Below are 22,791 nucleotides of genomic sequence, written 5' to 3' on the forward strand. Positions count from 1 at the left end.
GTTGCTGACAGTTCCCACACTTTGCTAAGGGTCTAGGCAACACTCTTATGACACTCCAACAAGACTCTTTAGACATGTAAAGAGCTGAATAATTGTTCAAACTTTTGAGCCTACTGGAAAGTGGAGTGTCTCTGGTAATGTTACATGAAGGGGATCAGTCTGGTGGGAATGGCTGGTAGTGGGTTAAATTTTGTAGACAGACATTATTTGACCCTCAGGACTGTAGAAATCAAGAGCCAAGAAAGAAAAAAAAAGTTTCTGAACTGCTGTGAACCTTCACAAATATTTGACTAAAAAGCACAGTTTGGTCTACTTGGATTTTTTGCCAAACTAATTTGCCCATAACTAATTTTAGTCTCTATCCAACACACATTCCAGACTGGATTTTGAGCAATACAGAATGGTGAATCTCTTCAAAACATTCAGTGTCCCATGCTCCACATCCAGATTTGACATTCTGTATCCCAATAATGATCCCAATTCTGTCTGATGTCCAGAAGGATTGCAGACATCATAGATATCTGAGATACGCAGAATATGCACCATTAATTCACACAGGATGTTCCCTGACTATTACTCATGTGTCATGCCTCAGAAGTAAATGAACCATTCAATGCTGTAAAAAAGTGTTAGAGGATGGCACATGCATTGACCATGGACCCAAACACTCCCAGACACAGTTAAAGGCTGCATCTGCTAACCACAGTCAGATCTCAATTAAATTATTAATAAGTCTCAAGAAGAGGGGTGGAGGGAGAGTCCCTGCTGATCTGCAGAGACAATACATTCAAAAATCTCCATTTACTGGTAAGTGGCCTATCTATTTCATTAAAATGCCTCTGCGAATTCTGAGTGTAGGAAGGGATACATTCTACTAACAAGAAGTCAAGACAGCTGAATCTCTGGTAGAACAAACTTTTAGTCCTTCCCGAATTGAGATTCCTGCCTGCTCATTACCAGGCTGGATACAAAGAATCATCATCTTCAATGGTCTTTGGATCTAAATAGCCTGACCTCTGGAATTTTTTCCCATATGTTGGAAATAGCCATGATGACCTACAAAATGACTTAGTTCTGTCCAGGTAGAAAATAATGGTCTTCGTCACCCTTAGCTTATACAACCTGGCCTCTCCTACCAAGTCTCAAGCTCTAGGAAAAAAAGAGAGGGCAACGAACATGAAATAATCATCAGGCATAAATTCAGGGTAAGGCCACAAAAGCATAGTATCGTTCCACAGCATACTAAAGGCAGATCAGCCAGGGGTTCTTGAATCTTACTCACTCATCTAAGTGATACAGTGGCTACTAAAAGGACAATATAAGAAGACAAGAACACTCCCCATGATGTTCAAATCCAATGTTCCAGTTGGAACTAAGTTTGAAATGTGTTTTTTCTGTGAAAAATGACTGGGTGTCAAGGGGAGAGAAGAAGATGCATCCATGTGTGCTGTGTCTCAGTGCCTTCCACATCAAATTTGCTCAGTGTTTTCTAACTGCCAGCTCCTTCTGCAGTCTCCAAGATTCAACAGTCTGTGCTGACTGTAAGCAACAGAAGTAGTGGGGTCAGACAACCTTACTCTTCTGGAAATGGAGCATGATGAATTCATGATTGGGATTACATGACAGGACTGCCTGTAATTTAGGACTGGACTCAATGACCCAGGAGACACCTTCCAGTCCTAAATCCCTTTGTTCCCCTCAAAGAATAGGAAGGGGTAGGATTAGTTTCAAGCTCTATGGCACCACCGGGTGAAACAGCAGGCAAGGAGGGCATATACCACAGCAGATACACATGGTCTTTACTGCTATTGTTAAATTCAGAAGTCTTAGCAGGCTTAGATGGTTTTTGCTATTGCTGGGATTGGCACCCAGAGAGATAAGAGGACTGAGGAGATTCTGAAATGAGAAAAATAGCAACTTTGGTCTGAAAGATGGGTAAGATAACCCTAGGGATTTAGCCATAGATCTAGTATCTAGTTTTCTAATTTCAACAGATTTACTATTACCTCATGGTCTCTAGAGAGCAAATCAAAAACATTAGAGTGCACTTCTTGCGGCAACCCAGACAGTCTGAGCCATAAAACATTGTGAAGTATCACTGCTGATGCCAGAAAATGAACAACTGTCCTAGACATGTCCAGCAACACGTGTCTCACCTTTTAACTTCTCAGGAAAAGGTCATATCATAGGAATTTTTTACTGCATAAGACGACATTATAGAGGTCCATCGCCACCTGATAGTTTAGTATCTTTTTGCATATGCACATTGCAAGAGACACCAACAAATAAGATCGTTTTCAAAGTTGGACTAGTTTATGTGATTCTCTGTCCTGGGGGGTCTCATGTGAAGGTACTGCCACCCTCAACTATCTTGGAAGCCATAAAAACAACCAGGGGTGCAACGAGGGAAAAGCAATCTTACTAATGTTTGGAGACTTGACTAAATGAATCAGGCTTTTTGCCACTGCTAAAACTGGCTTGATGGATCCTAAGCTTGGTCAAGGGCCTGTTTATAGGCAGGCCCCTGACTTGTCATGTCAGAACTCCAGACAGCAGGAGAGGCCCAAAATCTCAAAAGTTGGCTTTGAATCAAGGGTTTCAGTACAAGGAGTAGCAGCTCCTGATGGAGACTGGCCTAGAAACTTCCACTTGCCTTCCCTCTACGCTATCATATACTAGAAATGGATGTACAGGAAGTGCAGTCCTTTGAAGACCTTGCTGCCTCATGGCTAGGAGCATATGGATCTGAGGGTGATGTTCATGTACTTCGTATCCGTTTTACTGCAGGGAATGGTTCTGTGGTTTGCAATGGCCTGTCACACAACCTTCTACAGTGGGGCTACGCAGAGGCCATTGCAAGAGAGCAATGAAGCTTTTAGAAGGTGTTATACTGGAAATGAATTGTATGTCAAACAATTTTTTACAAGACTTAAATGTATAAGAAACCAAAGTGAATGATCCCTTAGACCAGGAGAGGAACAGAGAGGACTGTGTGGGCATAACAGGCAATGAAAATAGCTGACTAATGGTTTTTAATTCCAAAGGAGACCTAAGGCTATCATAGAATCATAGATTATTAGGGTTGGAAGTGACCTCAGGAGGTCATCTAGTCCAACCCCCTGCTCAAAGCAGGACCAATTCCCCAAATGGCCCCCTCAAGGATTCAACTCACAACCCTGGAATTAGCAGGCCAATACTCAAACCACTGAACTATCCCTCCCCAATTTGATCTATACATCATGTCATAGGGCAGACACCACCAAATTATGTAACAAACTGAGAATTAGAAATTGTACAGACTAACCAGAGATTTGAGAGAAGGGGAGATGTCATTAATGAAGCTGTTGAGGAGAGTTTCTTAATCCCACTAGAATCAGACTTTGTTCCCAATGGGCTTAAGAGCACTGCATAACACTGGCCCCATACTCCAACCAACGAACCTCCAGTTCCCACAAGTACAGTGGTCTTTTCTGCTAGTGGCTGTGTTCAGGGTTTTATACAATATGCTAATGAGTTAATACAATGTAACTGGAATATGCTTCATACAAAAGGTATCTTGTAAGGTATCATTACAAAGCTTATAATCTATTGAGTGTGATCATCCTATTTGTATAAATGTCCCACTCTTGTATCTGAAACTAGAAATATGAAATATAACTCTGAGGGCCTATTGTAATTATACAAAGTGTGGGCCATTAATGGTGGTTTGGAATCTTGATGACTCCCATTAACCAGGACAATTGTCTGCAGATGGGTGTGTTTTACCTGTAAGTCTTCCTGTATACGTGTGTGCTGGCAAGTGGGTAGTGAAGTCTTGCAGTGACATGTGATCATGTCACCTGAACTGGAATCCATCTTTAACCTGGTGTCTTTCCATTGAGAAGGAGGGGGTGGAAACCCAGAGAGGGACAAACGATTCCCGCCTTTAGGCAAAAGATATATAAAGGGGTGGAACAGAACAAAGGGAGGAGAGGAGCCATCATGAAGAATCCCCTAGCTACCACCTGAGCTGGAACAAGAGCTGTACCAGGGGAAAGAATTGTGCCCAGGCCTGGAAGGTGTCCAGTCTGAGGAAAAAACTTACTGAAGCATCTCTGAGGGTGTGATTATCTGTATTCAGTTTGATTAGACGTAGATTTGCACATTTTATTTTAATTTGCTTGGTGACTTACTTTGTTCTGTCTGTTACTACTTGGAACCACTTAAATCCTACTTTCTGTATTTAATAAAATCACTTTTTACTTATTAATTAACTCAGAGTTTGTATTAATACCTGGGGGAGCAAACAACTGTGCATATCTCTCTATCAGTGTTATAGAGGGCGAACAATTTATGAGTTTACCCTGTATAAGCTTTATACAGGATAAAACATATTTATTTGGGTCTAGATCCCATTGGGAGTTGGGCATCTGAGTATTTAAGACAAGCACACTTTTGTTAGCTGCTTTCAGGTAAACCTGCAGCTTTGGGGCAAGCAATTCAGTAATTTGCTGGAGCAGACGGGAGTGTCTGGCTCAGCAAGACGGAGTGTTGGGGCCCCGAGCTGGCAGGGAAGGCAGGGGTAGAAGTAATCATGGCACATCAGGTGGCAGTTCCCAGGGCATTTCTGTGATCCAATCCGTCACAGGCTGTTCCCACTTTTCTGCTGGAACACAGAATCTTGCCTCTCCTGTTGAGTCCCCAGTTGCTTAGCAGCCTCTCACCCCCAATGGGTTCTGTTTCTGTCAGCCCACACAGTGACGTTCACGGGGGGGCCTAACTCATAGGTGCTGGAACTAGGGATGCTGGTGCACCCACTGGCTTGAAGTGGTTTCCATGATATACAAGATTCACAGTTTGGTTGAATGGCTCTTAGTACCCCCACTGTACAAATTGTTCCAGCACCCTCGGACCTATTCCATCTCTGACAGAAAAGTGTGGGTAGGCTGGCAATAGCTTGTCTTTGTTGTCGTCCCCCATCTGGAAAGATCTCCCTCCCATTGCCTCATGCTCTATCCTTTTAAAAAAGACCACAACAGTAGAGCAGGAATGGGAAATTCCCTGAACTCTCCCTGGTGGGAAAACCACCAGAATAAGGAAACACGAAGGCAAAGTGGGAAGGGAAGTCGTTCAGCAGGAGAAGGTGAACAGCATTTTGGGGATTTATGTGGCAACTTGAATTAAAAGGTAAATTGTGCAGCTGCATAACTGCACTATACATGACTCTGCTTATAATCAAAGCTATTTCAGTAATGGGTGTGTCTATGAGGAGGAGGAGGAGGAGGATTACCTTTGCTAGTGGGTTTATTTTTGTTTAAATGAGATTGTGGCATGAAAAGAATATAAATGACAATGAGTTAGAAACACAGTAAAAACAAGGAATACAAATAGGCTTTTTTACTTTCTGTCCATGTCTGAAGCAGCAGCATAGTGCAAAGCAGTACGTCCCCAGTCATCCATTTCATTAATATTTGCCCCTGTGGTCACCAGTGTCTCAATACAATGGAAATGACAATTCGCAGCTGCATAGTGCAAAGGTGTCCTGCAAAACAAATGGCAATTTATTACTTCAAACACTATCTATTACTGGATTATACTAATGAGTCCCAATTCCACCCTTACTAGAGAGGCCTCAGGTAAAACAAAACAACCCCCCATGCTCCTCCTTCCCCCCCCCTCAAAAAAAACCCTCAGGTTTTGGGGTTTATTTACAGCTTCTTGTTCAACCAAAAAACACAAATTAGTCTCCGGCCACATTCACTTAATGAAGTTTAATGGTCTAAGCCAGAGGTGGGGAAACTACGGCCTGCGGGACAGTCCTGCCCGGCCTCTGACATCCTGGCCCGGGAGGCTAGCCCCAGGCCCCTCCCCCGCTGCTCCCCCTCTCCCACAGCCATGGGGCCAGGGGGTTGGATAAGGGGCAGGAGGTCCCGGGGGGCAGTCAGGGGACAGGGAGCAGTTAGACGGGGCGGAGGTTCGGGGGGGCGGTCAGGGGACGGGGAACAGGGGGTAGTTGGACAGGGGAGAGGTTCTGGCGGGGCAGGGGACGGGGAACAGGCGGGTAGATAGCGGGTGCGGTCCCGGGGGGCGGTTAGGGGCAGTCAGGGGACAAGGAGCAGGGGGAAGGGTTGGCTGGGTGAGGGTTTCTGAGGGGGGCAGTCAGGGAGTGAGAGGGGTCAGATAGAGGGCGGGGGCCAGGCTGTTTGGGGAGGCACAGCCTTCCCTACCCAGCCCTCCATACAGTTTTGCTCCCCAACGTGGCCCTCGGGCCAAAAAGTTTGCCCATCCCTGGTCTAAACTCCAGACAAGCAATATAAAACCCAACAAAACACCACCAATTGGGCAGTTCTTATGTTTCCAGAGCTCTCTGCCTGTTTGTGTCCTGTCTCTCCCTCCCATGAAAGTAGCTCAGCCACTTTTTAAGTCAGCAGGCTCAGCTGCAGCCTGTTGCCTCAACTCAGGGTGACACAATGAAACATCAGCCTGTATTTAATCCTCAAAACATCATGGTGTTGCCTGGCTCAGTCAGAGCCTATGGGCAATGACTGCGGTGGGGTGTGACATAGCTGTGCGATGACCTATCCACCCTGTCATACTGACAGATTCCAACATCCAAGAAAAGATTCATTGTGCAGTATAGTTCACAGAGTCAGAGATTTGGCATCCCCAACTCAAAAGCATAAGTATCATTCAGAAAGCACATTCATTGCTGGGAAGGCAGGAGTTCCCTGCTGGGTATGAAATTTTCAAAGGCTGCTTCTACCGCTCAAAGACACGAAAAACCTCTACCAATTAAAATTATTTCCCCCCCTCCCCCCCAAAAAAAGGTTTTTTTGTTTCACTTATTTTTCTGGGAAGTTGTGAAATGCAAATAACCAAAAAGTGCTTCATTTTCTTGCTAGCTCTCTCAGTTTTGTACCTGTTTCATTTACACGGGATAAAGAACAGCTTTGTTTTTATGTCAAAGGTGACATACCTACACTGTGTCTCTTTAGCACATATGGTTTAAAAAACAAATCGGAAAGCCCTTTACTGCACCTTTAGGATGAAATGCCAATAACGCCTGTAACACATTAGAGCCTTTTAATGTTAGATTACTTTATGTCGTCATTACGAACAAGAGCAAAACTTCCTAAAAGTTATAATCTTGTATATTTCATTTGCTAAGGCTTTTACAATGTCCTTGGCGGGATAACAGCACAAATGGTCCTTAAAGAGTACCCATTTAAAAATACCGCAAGACTCATTTTTTTCTATTTTAATTTGGTTACAGTACATTTATGTAGTATTTTTTGGATTACACTTTCCTTCCTATCCAGCTCTTTAAACTGAGCTGTGCTATTACTCATATCGCAATTCAAAAGCAAGTAAATCACACATATTGGGACCAAGATTTTCAATAGTGGGGACCTAATGTGAGGTTCCTAACTCATTTCAGTATTAGCTTTGCTGCACTGCCACACTGAGAAAAGCAAAAGGTGTTTGAGCTGGTGCCCTGCTGGCTAGCATGACAGGGGGCTTTTGACTGGGAATTCTGTGAACACAGATTTGAAATTTCTTCCCACCTGTGGCCCAAAATAGCCCAAATCTGACTAATGTCTGGGTTTGTTACAAGGCTCATCTGTTTTCCAATTTTAAAATGGGGAGGAAGGGGTTGGGAGAAGAGAAATTTTAATGAGAAGGATGGAAAATTGTTCAAGAGGAGGGAGGAGATTTGTGATGGGTTATTTTAAGCTGTTGCCCTCAAAGGTGCATAGTGCATGAGATCTGCCCCCCTTTTTACCCTTTCTATAACAAAACAATAATTTAGGCTCTTGAAAATTCACTTGATTTTCAAAATGGCAGACCACTTCAGCTGTTCCCATTGACTAGACTGGGAGCCACAGAGAGCTCAGCCATTCTGAGCCTAAGGCCTCCATCTTGCAAAGTCTTATGCACATGGTTAACTTTACACACCATGAGTAGCCACTAAAGTTAATGGGGCTACTAACAGTGTGTGAAGTTAAGCACATGCATAGGCATTTCCAGGATCAGAGCTTAAAGATGAAGTAGGCTCCTATTTTTTAAATCCGTGGCTTAGGTGAAAACTGTTTGGCTGAATGTGTAATGTACATCCGGGGCACTCCGGAAGTTGAATCAGCACGTCCATTTCTGTCATAACAATACCTGCATTATTTTACTTTGAGAAAGTCTAGAAAGCAGGCTGATGAGCAGTAGTTCTCCCCACAGTGACGTGCAGGTGCTATCTTGGGCACAAAAGCACAAGGATCCAAGCAGTGCGAACAGCAATGAGGAATAAAATTAAACCACTGATATTTTTAAACAAGAAAGACTCAAGAGCATGTGCTTGGCTTTCATGTATTTAATGTAGTCTGCACCTGCCTTTTTGGCATTTAACTTCAAGCGCAGTACCCTATTGGGAATGGTGATTTCTTACCCCCTTTTACGGTTTACCTTTTTAAGCGGAACATATGATTTCCAGATTGAGGGCTTTTTCTTTCTCTTTCTTTTTTTGAGATATATCTGAAAAAGAGCTTCACAATTTACATACCTCCCACATTTGTCCTTTTTATTAAAATCTGCTCCACTGCTCTGCAAGAGTTTTACACATTCAACGTTACTGAAAAGACAAGGAAAGAAAACAAAGCATGAGCAAAACAGAAGTTTTCATCTTGGTCAGTACCAAAAAAAAAAAAAAAGTGTTATTTCACTATTTGCAGTGCAGAAATGCCATAAACTTCAATTCAAGCCCAAACAAAAGAACCGAGAAAAAGGAAACTTGTAGAGTTCACACCTTTATTACTAGATAAGCTTGGAATGCTATTTCAGACAAGTTAAAAACTAGGGCTGTCAAGCAATTAAAAAATTAATTGCAATTAATCACACTGTTAATAATAGAATACCATTTATTTAAATATTTTTGGATGTTTTCTACATTTTCAAATATATTGATTTCAATTACAACACAGAATACAAAGTGTACAATGCTCACTTTATATTTAATTTTTATTACAAATATTTGCACTGTAAAAAACAAAAGAAATAGTATTTTTCAATTCACCTAATACAAGTACTGTAGAGAAATCTGTACCATGAAAGTTGAACTTACAAATATAGAATCATGTACAAAAAATAACTGCATTCAAAAATAAAACAATGTAAAGCTTTAGAGCCTACAAGTCCACTCAGTCATATGTCAGCCAATCGCTCAGACAAACAAGTTTGATTACAATCTGCAGAAGATAATGCTGCCCACTTCTTATTTACAATATCACCTGAAACCGAGAACAGCATTCGCGTGGCATTGTTGTATCTGGCATCGCAAGATATTTATGTGTCAGATGCGCTAAAGATTCGTATGTCCCTTCATGGTTCAACCAACGGTCCAGAGGACATGCATCCATGCGGATGACAGGTTCTGCTTGATAACAATCCAAAGCAGAGCGGACTGTCGCATGTTCATTTTCATCATCTGAGTCAGATGCCACCAGCAGAAGGTTGATTTTCTTTTTTGGTGTTTCAGGTTCTGTAGTTTCCACATCCAAGTGTTGCTCTTTTAAGACTTCTGAAACCAAGCTTCACACCTCGTCCCTCTCAGATTTTGGAAGGAACTTCAGATTCTTAAACCTTCGGTCAAGTGCTGTAGCTATTTTTAGATATCTCACATTGGTACCTTCTTTGCATTTTGTCAAATCTGTTGTGAAAGTGTTCTTAAAACGAACATGTTCTGGGTCATCATCCAAGACTGCTATAACATGAAATATATGGCAGAATGTGGATAAAACAGAGCAAGAAATATACTATTCTCCCCCAAGGAGTTCAGTCACAAATTTAATTAACACATTTTTTTTAATGAGCATAATCAACACAGAAGCATGTCCTCTGGAATGGTGGCCAAAGCATGAAGGGGCATATGAATGTTTAGCATATCTGGCACGTAAATACCTTCCAATGCCAGCTACAAAAGTGCCATGCGAACACCTGTTCTCACTTTCAGGTTATACTGTAAATAAGAAGCAGGCAGCATTATCTCCTGTAAATGTAAACAAACTTGTTTGTCTTAGCGATTGGCTGAACAAAAAGGAGGACTGAGTGGACCTGTAGGTTCTAAAGCAGGGGTCGGCAATCTTCGGCACGCGGCCCATCAAGGTAATCCGCTGACGGGCCCTGAGACATTTTGTATATCTTGACCGTCTGCAGGCACAGCCCCCCCCCCCCCCCGCAGCTCTCAGTGGCCGCGGTTCACCATTCCCGGCCAATGGGAGCTGCAGGAAGCGGCAGCCAGCACGTTCCTGTGGCCTGTCACTTCTCGCAGCTCCCACTGGCCAGGAATGGCGAACCATGGCCACTGGGAGCTGTAGGAGGCCGTGCCTGCAGATCGTCAATGTAAACAAAATGTCTCACGGCCTGCCACCGGATTACCCTGGTGGGCTGCATGCCGAAGGTTGCTGACCCTGCTCTAAAGTTTTACATTGTTTTGTTTTTGAGTACAGTTATGTAACAAAAAAAGTTACACTTTCATGATAAAGAGATTGCACTACAGTACTTGTATGAACTGAATTGAAAAATACTATTTATTTTATCATTTTTACAGTGCAAATATTTGTAATAAAAAATAATATGAAGTGTGCACCATACACCTTGTATTCTGTGTTGTAATAGAAATCAATACATTTGAAAATGTAGAAAAACATCCAAAATATTTAATACATTTCAATTGGTATTCTATTATTTAACAGTGTGATTAATCAGAATTAATTTTTTTTAGTTAAATGCGTGAGTTAACTGTGATTAATCAACAGCCCTAGTTAAAACAAATCAATAATATAAATAGAAAGTAATAAATATATCCTGGATTCAAGGTGAGGGAAGGCAGTCAAAAATTTCCGATGGGAGTTGTGCTGCTAATACTTCCGATGCTGAGCTGAGAATTTTTCCAAGAAAAATTTTGAAGTTTGAAGCAAGCTTACAAAATGCTGGGCTAATAATGAGGAGGAGATTTAGGCCCCAGTTCAGGAAAGCACTTAAGGATGTGATTAATTTTTTATTCATATGCTGAAGTCCACTTTTTTCTGCAAAACATTTAGCATAAACTTAACTTTAAGCACCTACTTAAATCCCATTTTCTTCAATGAGACTTAAGAACAAGCTTAAAGTTAAGCACATCCTTAAGAGCTTTGTTGCAGTCAAATAGGATTATTAATAGTTTTTATCCCCACTGAATGAATTCAATATGATACAACTATGTGTTGTTATTGTTGAAATTGAAGTGATTCTTAATGGAAAATAAAATAGCTGCATTTTAATATCTTTGTAATTCAAGTAAATTAATGTACAATACCAAACCATAAGATCATGTAATGAAGCACAATAATCTTCCAACACTCCTTTGTCATTCAGAAAGGCAATAAATCATTTCTACTGAGAAACAGAAAAAAGAGATCCTTTGAAAGCTAGTCTTGTCTCAATGCCAATATAACTCCCATTAATGTTAATAGGAGTTACAGGCATGCATCAAGAGGAAAATATGTGTTTTATGTACAGCTCCAGTTCCAGTCTTAAAGAAGCAGATGGAACAAAACTGGTGTTCACCCCAATCTAAAATTGCCAGTGTATAAAATATCTACAAAATGCTCCCCACAATGTACCCAAATTTTACCTCTTATTTCAGTCCCTTTCTTTCAGACACCTGGGGTATTATTTTGAGTCCAGCTTTAAGGAGAGGTACTTTCCGTAGAGTGCTCTGTCATGGTAATTCAGTCCACACAACTACTATACATCTTCTGTTAACCGTATGAAATAAATGCTTAACAAAAACAAGCCTGTCTAGTGTCTGAAACACTTTCATTATGTACTTGTGATGTGACGACTTTTGTGAAGTGGACAATGGTCCACTAAGAAGTGAGCTGACAACTCATTCTTACAAAGGCTACCACACAGACACCAGGTAGTTACCATAGCTGGTCAATACAACCCTTGCCAATCTAGGATGGATTCTAGAGGCTCCATCTAGCAATCTTCTGAGCCATCAAGTCCTCAACCGAAGAGCCAGAAAACAATAGCTTGCCAAGTGTTTTGTGCTTTTTCCGTGTTAATTTCAAACAAATCTACTGTGAATTAACAGCAAATCTTGAAAGGAACTGGCCAGGAGGGCTACAAATGAAACTGACGTAATTTAATTTTCATTCATTTTCACTCCTAGGATCCCATTGCCCATCTGAATTGCATCATCAGAGGATGAAAACCTTTTGATTCTGTATTTCAGTTACTTTCAATGGGCTTCAGAGGCTTAAAATAATCTTTCTCTGACTGAAACCTGGAAAAAAAGACTGTGGCATTTTAATGCCTTAAATATCTTCTTTTATAACTAGATTTTGATGCAAGGACACAACAAGGGGGCAGTGCCTTGCTGCACTCCACCAGGAGCATCTCAGGGAGCCGCTATTCCTTCCCTGCATCCACCTTCAAGGGACGGTCATTTACTGCTGGCCCATGGAAGCCTTAAACGACAACCCTACCTCCTATGCTGGCATGTCAGTACTGGCCAGTGAGTGAGAGGCATGGAGCCAAGAGTCCAACCCACGCAATCAGGGAGAAGTGAGGGAGTGTGTAGCCTCTCTTGCTCCTGGTACTGGGACCCAAAGTCTAAGCAGTCTGCATATAGGCAGAAGACAGGGGGATTGTAACTCCCTTCCAGAGGTGTAGGTTTCAAATCACAAACTAGCTTCTGTAATAAAAGGCCAGGTCCTATCACTCTTACTCACAATACAAGTAGCCCTAATTTGAGCCTCAGTTTACCAAATGCTGGCGGGACACGGCCTGGAGAGAGAAAGATTTTACATCGAATTGTTTTGCTCCTCTTTAACTAGAACAAATTCCTTTGCAGATGGTACAGCTGGCTTGAGTTACACCGACTCCACAATTAAATTACAACTAGCGTAACAGCTATAATTGTAACTACTCACCCTCCTGCAGCAGCAGCGTGGAGGCACGTTCTTCCAAAATTATCTGGGGTGTCTATTTCAAAGCCTGCAGACAGCACGTGCTCATTACTAAACAAGGACACTATGCTATACTTTTGTCCTAGTTAAACCACAAGAAACATTGCAGAGACAGAAAAAACAGTTAGTTAGAAAAACCAGAACACAAGCAACTCTAGTCAGCAAGTGGTTGTCATGGAAACGGACAGTGGCTGCTCAAGCTTGGTGGCTCTATAAAAAGAACTGTGAAGTCAAAAAGAATCTACTTCCACATTCAGCCTTGGGCTACATAACTATTAAATCATGTGACAGGCATTTATGAGGCAGATTCTTATCGAGAGAATTGTGATAGCAGGCTATGCAGACACAAAAAAATGATGAAATGAGGAGAGGCACAGAGTGAGCCCTAGCATGCAGAGAGTTGAATTTTATTTGTGTGTGTGTTTTCCAGGTTGTTTTTAGATTCTGGAAAAATGCTTCCAGGAACGTGCAACAGATGTTTTTAAAGATACACAAGGCTGTAGACATAAACCCCACCGCAGATTCTTATGGAATTAACCCTGGGATGCCTAAGCAGCCTGCTTCCCCTGCTGACCTAATAACCCAGGACGGAGCACATCAGGGTTTGCTGTAATTCGGTATGCAAGTTACATTTTTCACGCTATTTTTCCCCTAAACATCCCAAGGGACTCAACCTTATGGCTGAGAGTGGTTGTGGGAGGTTTCACATGCTAAGGAGTGATACATTTTTCTGGAAAATACATGAACTGCTCTCCATCTTTGAACTCAGTGGAACTTCTGCCTGCATAAGGAAGTCAGGAGTTGGCACCTTATTGCTTTGAAAGAGCAGTATCAGCAAACTAACACTTGCCCCATGCCCCCTTCTGAGAACTTTAACTACCTCATTTTCTTTACTATAGCCCTGATTCTGGAAAGCATGTGTTTTAGTCCCATGAACGTCAATGGAACGTAAGCATTTGCTCAAGAGTTGTCCTCAGTAAGGGTGCTTTCCCCTGAATCAAGGCCTACAGTTGTTTGTTTCAGAAGAACCTACCGTATCTCACATTTTTACAGCTTGGTAAAGGATTTTCCCTTTCCTCCCCTTCCCTGTGAATTAAAATAAACTCTCTGTGACTGCCAGGGGAAAAAAAAGCATTCAAAGGGCTTCAGGCACGAACAATACAGGATGCTAGTAATTATCAGCATGCAGTTAGGAAAGCCACGCACACTCCCGTATGCCAAGCCACACAATCACATGAAGCAGCACAGGAAGTCTTTCATTTGGACAATTCACAACACTGAATAAAACAGAGGCCATAAGCAGCATGTTCATGATATTAATTAAGCTCCACAGTCGCAGCTGGATTCACTTACCTGATGACAACAACTTCCTGCAGCAGTCCGAGTGAGCGTTTAGTGCTGCTAAATGTAAGGGGAACATGTTGTGGATACCGCACCTGTTAGGCAGAACACTTTTATTAGTTACCAAAATTTCAACCCAGATAATAAAAATTCCCCTCTTAAAAAATATTGTGTCTATATTTCTGTAGGTGGCTCTTTCTTGCATCATAAATTTTATTTGTACCTTCTATAATCTCTGGGGTTTAGTTTATTTGTTAAAGCATAATGCTAGCATCCGATTTTGATTACAATCTGACAGCAAGGCTAATGGTTTTAAAAACGAGATGAGAACCTAAGAGAGAAGAAGTTAAGAGAATGGATTTTATTTAGATTCAATTTCTACTGTGACTGTCAGTTGCAATACAAGTGTTCTATCACATGAGGTGAAAAAGTAAACGCTGAAAGAATCCCTGTATTGTCTCTAAAATCTGTCTTTCCTCTGCATCCCTATTGCTAACATGCCAGTGTAAGTCTTATTTAGCTCTCACCTAGGATTATTGCATCTCCCCCTCATCTTTGGCTTCTTGGTGTTTCCTTTTTCCATACTTCAGTCCATCCAAAATACCATTGTAAGGACATCTCCCTGTGCTCTGACCCTTTCCTCACTCATGTCTCACAACTGCCCTTTCCATCTACATCAAGTTCCAGGTCCTCATCCTCATCTTTGAGGTTCTGCCCCAGCCCATACATTCACGCTATATGACTTCTTCAGCTAACTGCTCTCTTTGTCTCCTGCCACTTGCAGCTTCTTGCCTTCTGTCAGGCTGTCATTACACTTGTAACTGCCTCCCAATTCCTGTGTGCCAAACATCCTACTTCATCTCATCCATCCTTAAACTCTCCACTTTCCCCAACCCTGCCTATATCCTCATGAGCAGTGTCTCCAGGCATTTTTGTTTCCAAATCATTATCCCATGAATCCTTTTTCAGTTAGACTGTCGGCTCCTCAAAGCGGACACCTTGGCAAAACCCTAAAACAGGAACCTAAAAACTTAGGGTCCTACATCCATATCAGACATTTGCTTGATTTTTCAAACATACTGAACCCTCAACAGCTCCCACTGACATCAATGTGGAGTGCTCTGTACTTTTAGAATCAGGCAGGTGGCTAAATATGGTCTTAGAAGCCTAAGTTTAGGCTCCTGGTTTTGAGACTCTTGATTCTTGTATTTTGGCAAGTTTTTGCAAAGTGTCATTTATGCTTACATTATTTTACCAATACTACGACACAGACAGTCTTAGAATAATAGAATATCAGTGTTGGAGGGGACCTCAGGAGGTCATCTAGTCCAACCCCCTGCTCAAAGCAGGACCAGTTCCCAACTAAATCATCCCAGCCAGGGCTTTGTCAAGCCTTACCTTAAAAACCTCTAAGGAAGGAGATTCCACCACCTCCCTAGGTAACCCATTCCACCTTGCTAGTGAAAAAGTTTTTCCTAATATCCAACCTAAACCTCCCCCACTGCAACTTGAGACCATTACTCCTTGTTCTGTCATCTGCTACCATTGAGAACAGTCTAGATCCATCCTCTTTGGAACCCCCTTTCAGGTAGTTGAAAGCAGCTATCAAATTCCCCCTCATTCTTCTCTTCTGCAGACTAAACAATCCCAGTTCCCTCAGCCTCTCCTCATAAATCATGTGCTCCAGCCCCCTAATCATTTTTGTTGCCCTCCACTGGACTCTTTCCAATTTTTCCATATCCTAGTGTGGGGCCCAAAACTGGACACAGTATTCCAGATGAGGCCTCACCAATGTCAAATAGAGAGGAATGATCATGTCCCTCAGTCCGCTGGCAATGCCCCTACTTATACAGCCCAAAATGCCGTTAGCCTTCTTTGCAACAAGGGCACACTGTTGACTCATATCCAGCTTCTTGTTCACTGTAACCCCTAGGTCCTTTTCTGCAGAACCGCTGCTTAGCCATTCGGTCCCTAGTCTATAGCAGTGCTTGGAATTCTTCCATCCTAAGTGCAGGACTCTGCACTTGTCCTTGTTTTGAACCTCATCAGGTTTCTTTTGGGCCAATCCTCTAATTTGTCTAGGTCCCTCTGTATCCTATCCCTACCCTCCAGCGTATCTACCACTCCTCCCAGTTTAGCGTAATCTGCAAACTTGCTGAGAGTGCAGTCCACGCCATCCTCCAGATTATTAATGAAGATACTTAACAAAACCGGCCCCAGGACCAACCCTTGGGGCACTCCGCTTGATACTGGCTGCCAACTAGACATTGATCACTACCCGTTGAGCCCAACGATCTAGCCAGCTTTCTATCCACCTTATAGTCCATTCATCCAACCCATACTTCTTTAACTTGCCATCAAGTCCTTTGGTGCATATCACTGTAGAGCTTCTGAAATCAGCTATTGTGTATGAGATGAGAATCTACTGTTTGCTTTTGCAGATGCAGCTAAAAACAGTTAACTAAATTCCTGGATGATGCCAGATGGATTCATAGCCATCTCTCAATTTCTTCAAGACAACCCAAGGATATACGTAACATGATCATATCACTAGGCAGGATTTCAGAAGGAACTTGTTTTCATGAAAGATTTGTTGGCAGGAAAATTCTTAGAGGAGAACTACGAAGCTTTAGTGAAAGTTATTTCATACCAGGATAAGCTGTTTAAAATCCAGCTCTAACACAAGGCTTAAACTGACAAAAGGTGGCAACTGAGCTGAAACTGCAAAATATGTAGCTGTGCATACAACCCAGGCAGACGTTTCTGCAAATAGGTGCTCTCTTTCTCTCTCACATCATATACATTTTTATTATGCACACAAACACTAGTGCATATATATATATATGATTTGTTGCAAAATCTGTACTACCATTCCTCTTTTCCTTTCACATTGCATTTGTCAACCTTCCTACTTGACCACAATCAGAAGTGATCTACAGTGCTGTATAAATTTAATTTAATCAATGCCCTGCCAGCATTTAGGTCTCCCACAGAGTAAACCTGCCCAAGGATGCTCTGACACTCTGTTCTTTGAAAGGCAATAGCACAAGCTCCACCAAGCTGCTCAAGTCTGTCTAAACAGGTTGCATTTCTAAGCTGTGGATGTATTTATTTAACTTTAAATCACAAAGAGGATTTGTTATATATAGTCATAGTATTCTCCATGCAGCTCTGATTTTTACATCAATTTCCCCTTCCCCCCTAGTTATCTCAAGCCACATTTCCCCCATCACTGTATAGAGATTTCCACCCCAGTGCATATTTTGGCTGGTGTCCATCAAGAGATGCAATTTGCACATCTGCTAGCCAGTGCCATACTGTATAGAGCTGCTCACAATTGCTCCCTACATTATTTACCTTCCATATCCCTGAAAGGCAATTGCATCAAATAGCTGACCTTGTTGTCTGCAGTTTTTGCTAGCAGCACTGTAGAAATTCTTCCTTTTCCATGCCAGTTCAAGGAATTATGCCAAAGTTATTTACATAGAGCACATATTAAAAGCTCATTCCCTCTAGCAGTACTGGGTAGGTAATTTCTTTTTCAGAACAGTGCCATCATTTGGATCTGCCTACTACATCTAAGCAGACTTCCCACTTCAGATATTTCTGCTATTGGCAGAGGTATTTTATTTGATCAATGCACAGGTCACCCAAGTGTGAAATAGAAATTTTGAGCAGAAAACTTAGATTGCAAGAGCTAGTTATCTCACTGCTATTCACTGTTACCTTAAAACTCAGAAAACAGATGGACTGAAACTTTATATACTAGAAAGAGCTAGCAAAAATCATATTCAGACACAAAGGACCAGATGTTCAAGCTAGTATAAATCTGACCCTGTCTTTTTTGTCTGGTGAGAAGCAATTTTAATGAAGCAGATAGCAAAACATGGTGAAAAAATACTTATTTCAAAATCTCCAAATGAAAAGCCTAGAAAACTGCAAACATCTTTAAAAAGAAAACAGGTTGATCTGGGTCCTAAAGCAGGATGTTCTCCAGCAACTACGGCAGTATTAGGCATCACACATACTTATGGTTGGTTCTAGTCAGGAAATACTCAATTGCATGTTCAGATGCGTACGGTGAATATTACAAAACATTTATAACAATCTTTATGATGCTTCATTCATAGAGATGGGCAAATAACTAGCTCTCTCTGTTCCCTGCTTGTTCAGGGAACAAGAGATTCACAGTAGGTATCTAAACCAGGTCTTCTCCCTGGCATTACCCTGTGGCCACCAGGCTGCACGCTACCCCATCTCTTTTCCCTTTCAGAGTTAATTTTACTCTTCCCCCAGCTATTTTGGAAATTTAGTGCTCTGTTACCTCACTACTCTAAGGCGAGGTTCTAGGAGGTGCTAAACGTCCAACTCTCACTGAAATCAATGCACCTCCTAGGATTCGGCCTGCACTATGTATACATATATGTAATCATGAACATAGTCTAATGCAGTCTCTTTCTCATACACACACAAACGCAGAGTAAAATCAGCCTAACAAATTCAACCCCTTGGAGCACAAAGAGTTGAACAACTTATCAAAATTTATCTCTCAGTTTCACTCAATAAAACCCCCAAACAAAATCAGCTTCATCATCTCAGCCAGCTGAAGATCTGAAACCATAAGACACAAAGACTGGGCACCACGGCTGCATTAGGTTCTGAAATAATTTTACTGGCTAAACCCAGCTTTGTCTTTGAACATTTCTACTGATACTTATCCAGCACCAAGGGATACTAGATAAAGGAATAAATCAGTTTAGTACTACAAGCTTATGGACGTAAATGTATTTATTTTAGAAACTGAGGGAATTACATGCCCTTCATCAGCAGCTTTATATTTTATACTGATTTCAAATTGACTTTCTGATACAAACTATTTGTTACTGAATTCATAATTATGCACATGCATTTTAACCTGAATACACTGGAATCCGAAAAATAAGCATTATCTAGTATTACCCATAATATTTAACCATTAGGAACAGCATTTCTTCAGCAACCTACTTGGCAGCATCAGCTCCGCTGGTTATTAGGGTGTTAATCAAAAGCTCATGTCCATATCTCGCAGCCACATGCAGAGGGGTGTTGCCATCCTTATCAACACAGTCAATTTCACCTCCTGGAAAAGACATTTTCACACAGTGTAACACACAAGGATTTAGTGTGAATCAGCGACCAGAAACACCATTTATTTATTTCCAGTGGATGCAGCTTACCCTCATAGTTACAGCTGTAGTTTAGTTTGAATATTAGCAGCAGAGACACTACATTTCTGGGACTGGGTATCAATACACAGCAAGCCATTTGCTGTTCCAGTCATGCAGGATGGCCACAATTCTGGCTGCTGCATTTTTTTTTACTTCATTCTATTCCCACCTATCTGTATATTTCATAGGCCTTTCCCCATAATTGCCTAGTGTGGTACACAGATACTGTAGGTGCTGCTGTGACTCTGAATTGTTGCTGATATAAAGGCATGAGCAGCTGCCCTAAATTAAATCAACAAAATTAATTGTTGAAATTGATTCTTTAGATCACTGGTACTCAACTTTGTCCATAAACCAATGATAGAAGATGGAGCTCTTCCAGGTGGCTCACCTGGCTGCCTATTGCACCCTCACCAAGTCTGTCAATATTTGATCAGTGGTGCTGCCTGGTAGCTGTAGCCCGACCTACAGCTCCCTCAGGGTTTTCACAAACAGAAAACCCCAAGCAATTGCATAGCTGCTTCCTATCTTTGTTTGTCATGTGCTTCTTCAGGTGTATATTCATCTGTAATCAAACCTACATGCCACAACACAATTGTAGGTGCAGCAAGACACACAGGAAGAGAGAACTGAATGCAAAGTAACCTGGAGTAGAGCAGTGAGAGCTGCAGGTTGTAAGAGAAGGTTTATACACAAACAGAGAAAATAAACAGCACAGATACAAAACAGAGGTGGGGGAGAGAGTGTATTTACCCAAACAGCCCAACCCATGACACTAAAGCAGGTTTACTTTCAGCTTGTCTCCATAACCCTTTTGTAACATCACTATTTCATGTAAATAACTACTATATTTGCCACAGCTTTAGGCAGTCAGAAGGGAAGATAACCCTCCAAGAGGATCTCTATTCAAAGACATGATCCTCAGTATTAAGAAGTTTAAACTCCGCTGCATTAGATGATCTTCCAGATGGTTCATAGATTCTAAGGTCAGAAAGGACCACTGTGATCATCTAGGCTGACCTTCTGTGTAGCACAGGCCATAGAACTTCCCCAAAATAATTCCCAGAGCAGATCTTTTAGAAAAACATCCAATCCTGATTTACCAATTGTCAGTGGTGGCGAATCTACCATGACCCTTGGTAAATTATTCCAATGGTTAATTATTCTACTAGTTAAAAATTTACACCTTCTTTCCTGTCTGAATTTGTCTAGCTTCAACTTCCAGCCACTGGATTGTGTTCTACCTTTCTCTGCTAGACTGAGGAGCCTATTATTAAATATTTGTTCCCTGTGTAGGTACTTACAGACTGCAATCAATTCACTTTGTTACGCTAAATAGATTGAGCTCTTTGAGTCTATCACTTATAAGGCATGTTTTCTAATCTTTTAGTCATTCTCATGGCACTTCTCTGAGCCCTCTCCAAATTATCAACACCCTTCTTGAATTGTGAACACCAGAATTGGGCACAGTATTCCACCAGCAGTCGCATGAGTGCCAAATACAAAATTAAAATAACCTCTCTATTCCTACTTGAGACTCCTGTTTATGCATTCAAGGATTTCCTTAGCCCATTTGGCCACAGCATCACACTGGGGGCTCATGTTCAGTGATTATCCACCACGGCCCTCAAATCTTTTTCAGAGTTACTACTTCCCAGGATAGAGTCCCCCATCATGTATGTATGGCCTACATTCTTTGTCCCTAGATGTACACATCACTTAGCCATATTAAAACACATATTTTTTGCTTGAGCCTAGCTTACCAAGTGATCCAGATTGCTCTGTATCAGTGACCTGTCCTCATCATTCTTTACCACTCCCCCAATTTTTCTGTCATCTGCAAAACTTTATCAGTGATTATTTTATGTTTCCTTCCAGGTCACTGATAAAAAATGTTAAATAGCGAAGTGCCATGAACTGATCCCTGTGGGGACCACACTGGAAACACATCCTTTTGACGATGATTCTCCATTTACAATTATATTTTGAGACCTGTCAGTTAGCCAGCTTTTAATCCATTTAATGTTATGCCATGTTAATTTTATAATCAAAATGCCATGCAATACCAAGTCAAATTCCTTACAGAAGTCTAAGTATATTACATCAACACTATTACTTTTATCATCCAAACTTGTAATCTCATAAAAAAGATATCAAGTTAGTTTGACAGGATCTATCTTCCTTAATCTCATGTTGATGGGCATTAATGATATTACCCAACTTTAATTCTTTATTGATCAAATCCTGCATCAGCCACTCCATTATCTTGCCTGGGATCAATGTCAGCCTGACAGGCCTATAAGGCATAAACCAGATTTTTGATTCTTTTCCCTTGTAATAATTTAGGGTATAGTTAGAAACATGGGTAAGGTATTTTAAAAAACAAAAATATGACTGAGTATCAAGACACCTGAATTCTATTCTTGACTCCACCACTGACACATTCTGTGACATTGGCCAAGTTATTTCACCTCTCTATCTTCTGTCATAAAACAAGGATAACTACCCTAAAATAAAGATAAACAATACCTGCACACCTTTGTAAAGCACTTTGATGTTTACACATGAAAACTGCTATGTAAGTGCTAAGAATCGAGAACTAGCATTCAATGTTTTCACTCACTCTCTCAGCATTTCTAGTGGATCCATCACCATTGGTGCTCTTCTAAATCATGTGATTTATTTTAAGTTGGCCAGTATTAAGGCAAAGATGTGTCATGACATGCACATTGGTGGTCCCCAAAGTTTTCCATTAATACAACTTCACTTCTTAGTCATAGGACCCACAAAAACAACAGATCACTCAGCTGCAAATCTTACTGAAAGAAGAGCAGTGAGAGAACATAACTGATTCAAATCAGTCTTATAGTCTCATCTAAGCCTCTACCGATCTCAACAATAAAACAGCCATTTAACATCACCAGGACAATAATTTGAAGACTTATCAGATGTCTCCAACATTCATACTCAACACAAACAGTAGTTGGCAAGGTATGTGAACGGGGACTTCTGATCAAAACATTAACAGCTTGATTAAGCTATGACACCAGGGAATACTTCTGTATTTTCAGGTATAAGCAGATGTCATTAAAATTGACTGTACAAATAAAGCTAGTTCTTTCTGAGAGTGACCAAAGAGGTGTCAATATCCTGCTGTACTAAGTCACCTAGCAAAGTCCTCACAGACATCTGGGAGAGATTTAAATTACTAGAACAACTGTTATCATATTGTATACTCCATCCCTTTACAGGTTATTACCAGC

General features: G+C 41.3%; 1 protein-coding gene across 5 annotated transcripts in view; it reads right to left on the reverse strand.

Annotated features, from left to right (window-relative positions):
* The window catches only part of ANKRD44 (ankyrin repeat domain 44), a 213,811-nt gene that overhangs the window by 54,789 nt on the left and 136,231 nt on the right, over nucleotides 1–22,791 (reverse strand). For 3 of the 5 annotated variants that reach the window (XM_045032495.1, XM_045032492.1, XM_045032496.1), the window contains exons 10-14: nucleotides 19,326–19,440; nucleotides 14,334–14,416; nucleotides 12,945–13,008; nucleotides 8,531–8,599; nucleotides 5,381–5,521 (exon numbers count right to left, since the gene is read on the reverse strand). In XM_045032495.1, the coding sequence (XP_044888430.1) occupies nucleotides 5,381–5,521; nucleotides 8,531–8,599; nucleotides 12,945–13,008; nucleotides 14,334–14,416; nucleotides 19,326–19,440 (472 nt within the window). Of the gene's footprint in view, nucleotides 1–5,380; nucleotides 5,522–8,530; nucleotides 8,600–12,944; nucleotides 13,063–14,333; nucleotides 14,417–19,325; nucleotides 19,441–22,791 lie in introns of all 5 variants that reach the window. The other 2 variants (XM_045032494.1, XM_045032491.1) reach the window with 1 other exon arrangement.

The sequence above is a fragment of the Mauremys mutica genome, chromosome 10 (genome assembly GCF_020497125.1).
Source record: "Mauremys mutica isolate MM-2020 ecotype Southern chromosome 10, ASM2049712v1, whole genome shotgun sequence".
Taxonomy (NCBI): domain Eukaryota; kingdom Metazoa; phylum Chordata; order Testudines; family Geoemydidae; genus Mauremys; species Mauremys mutica.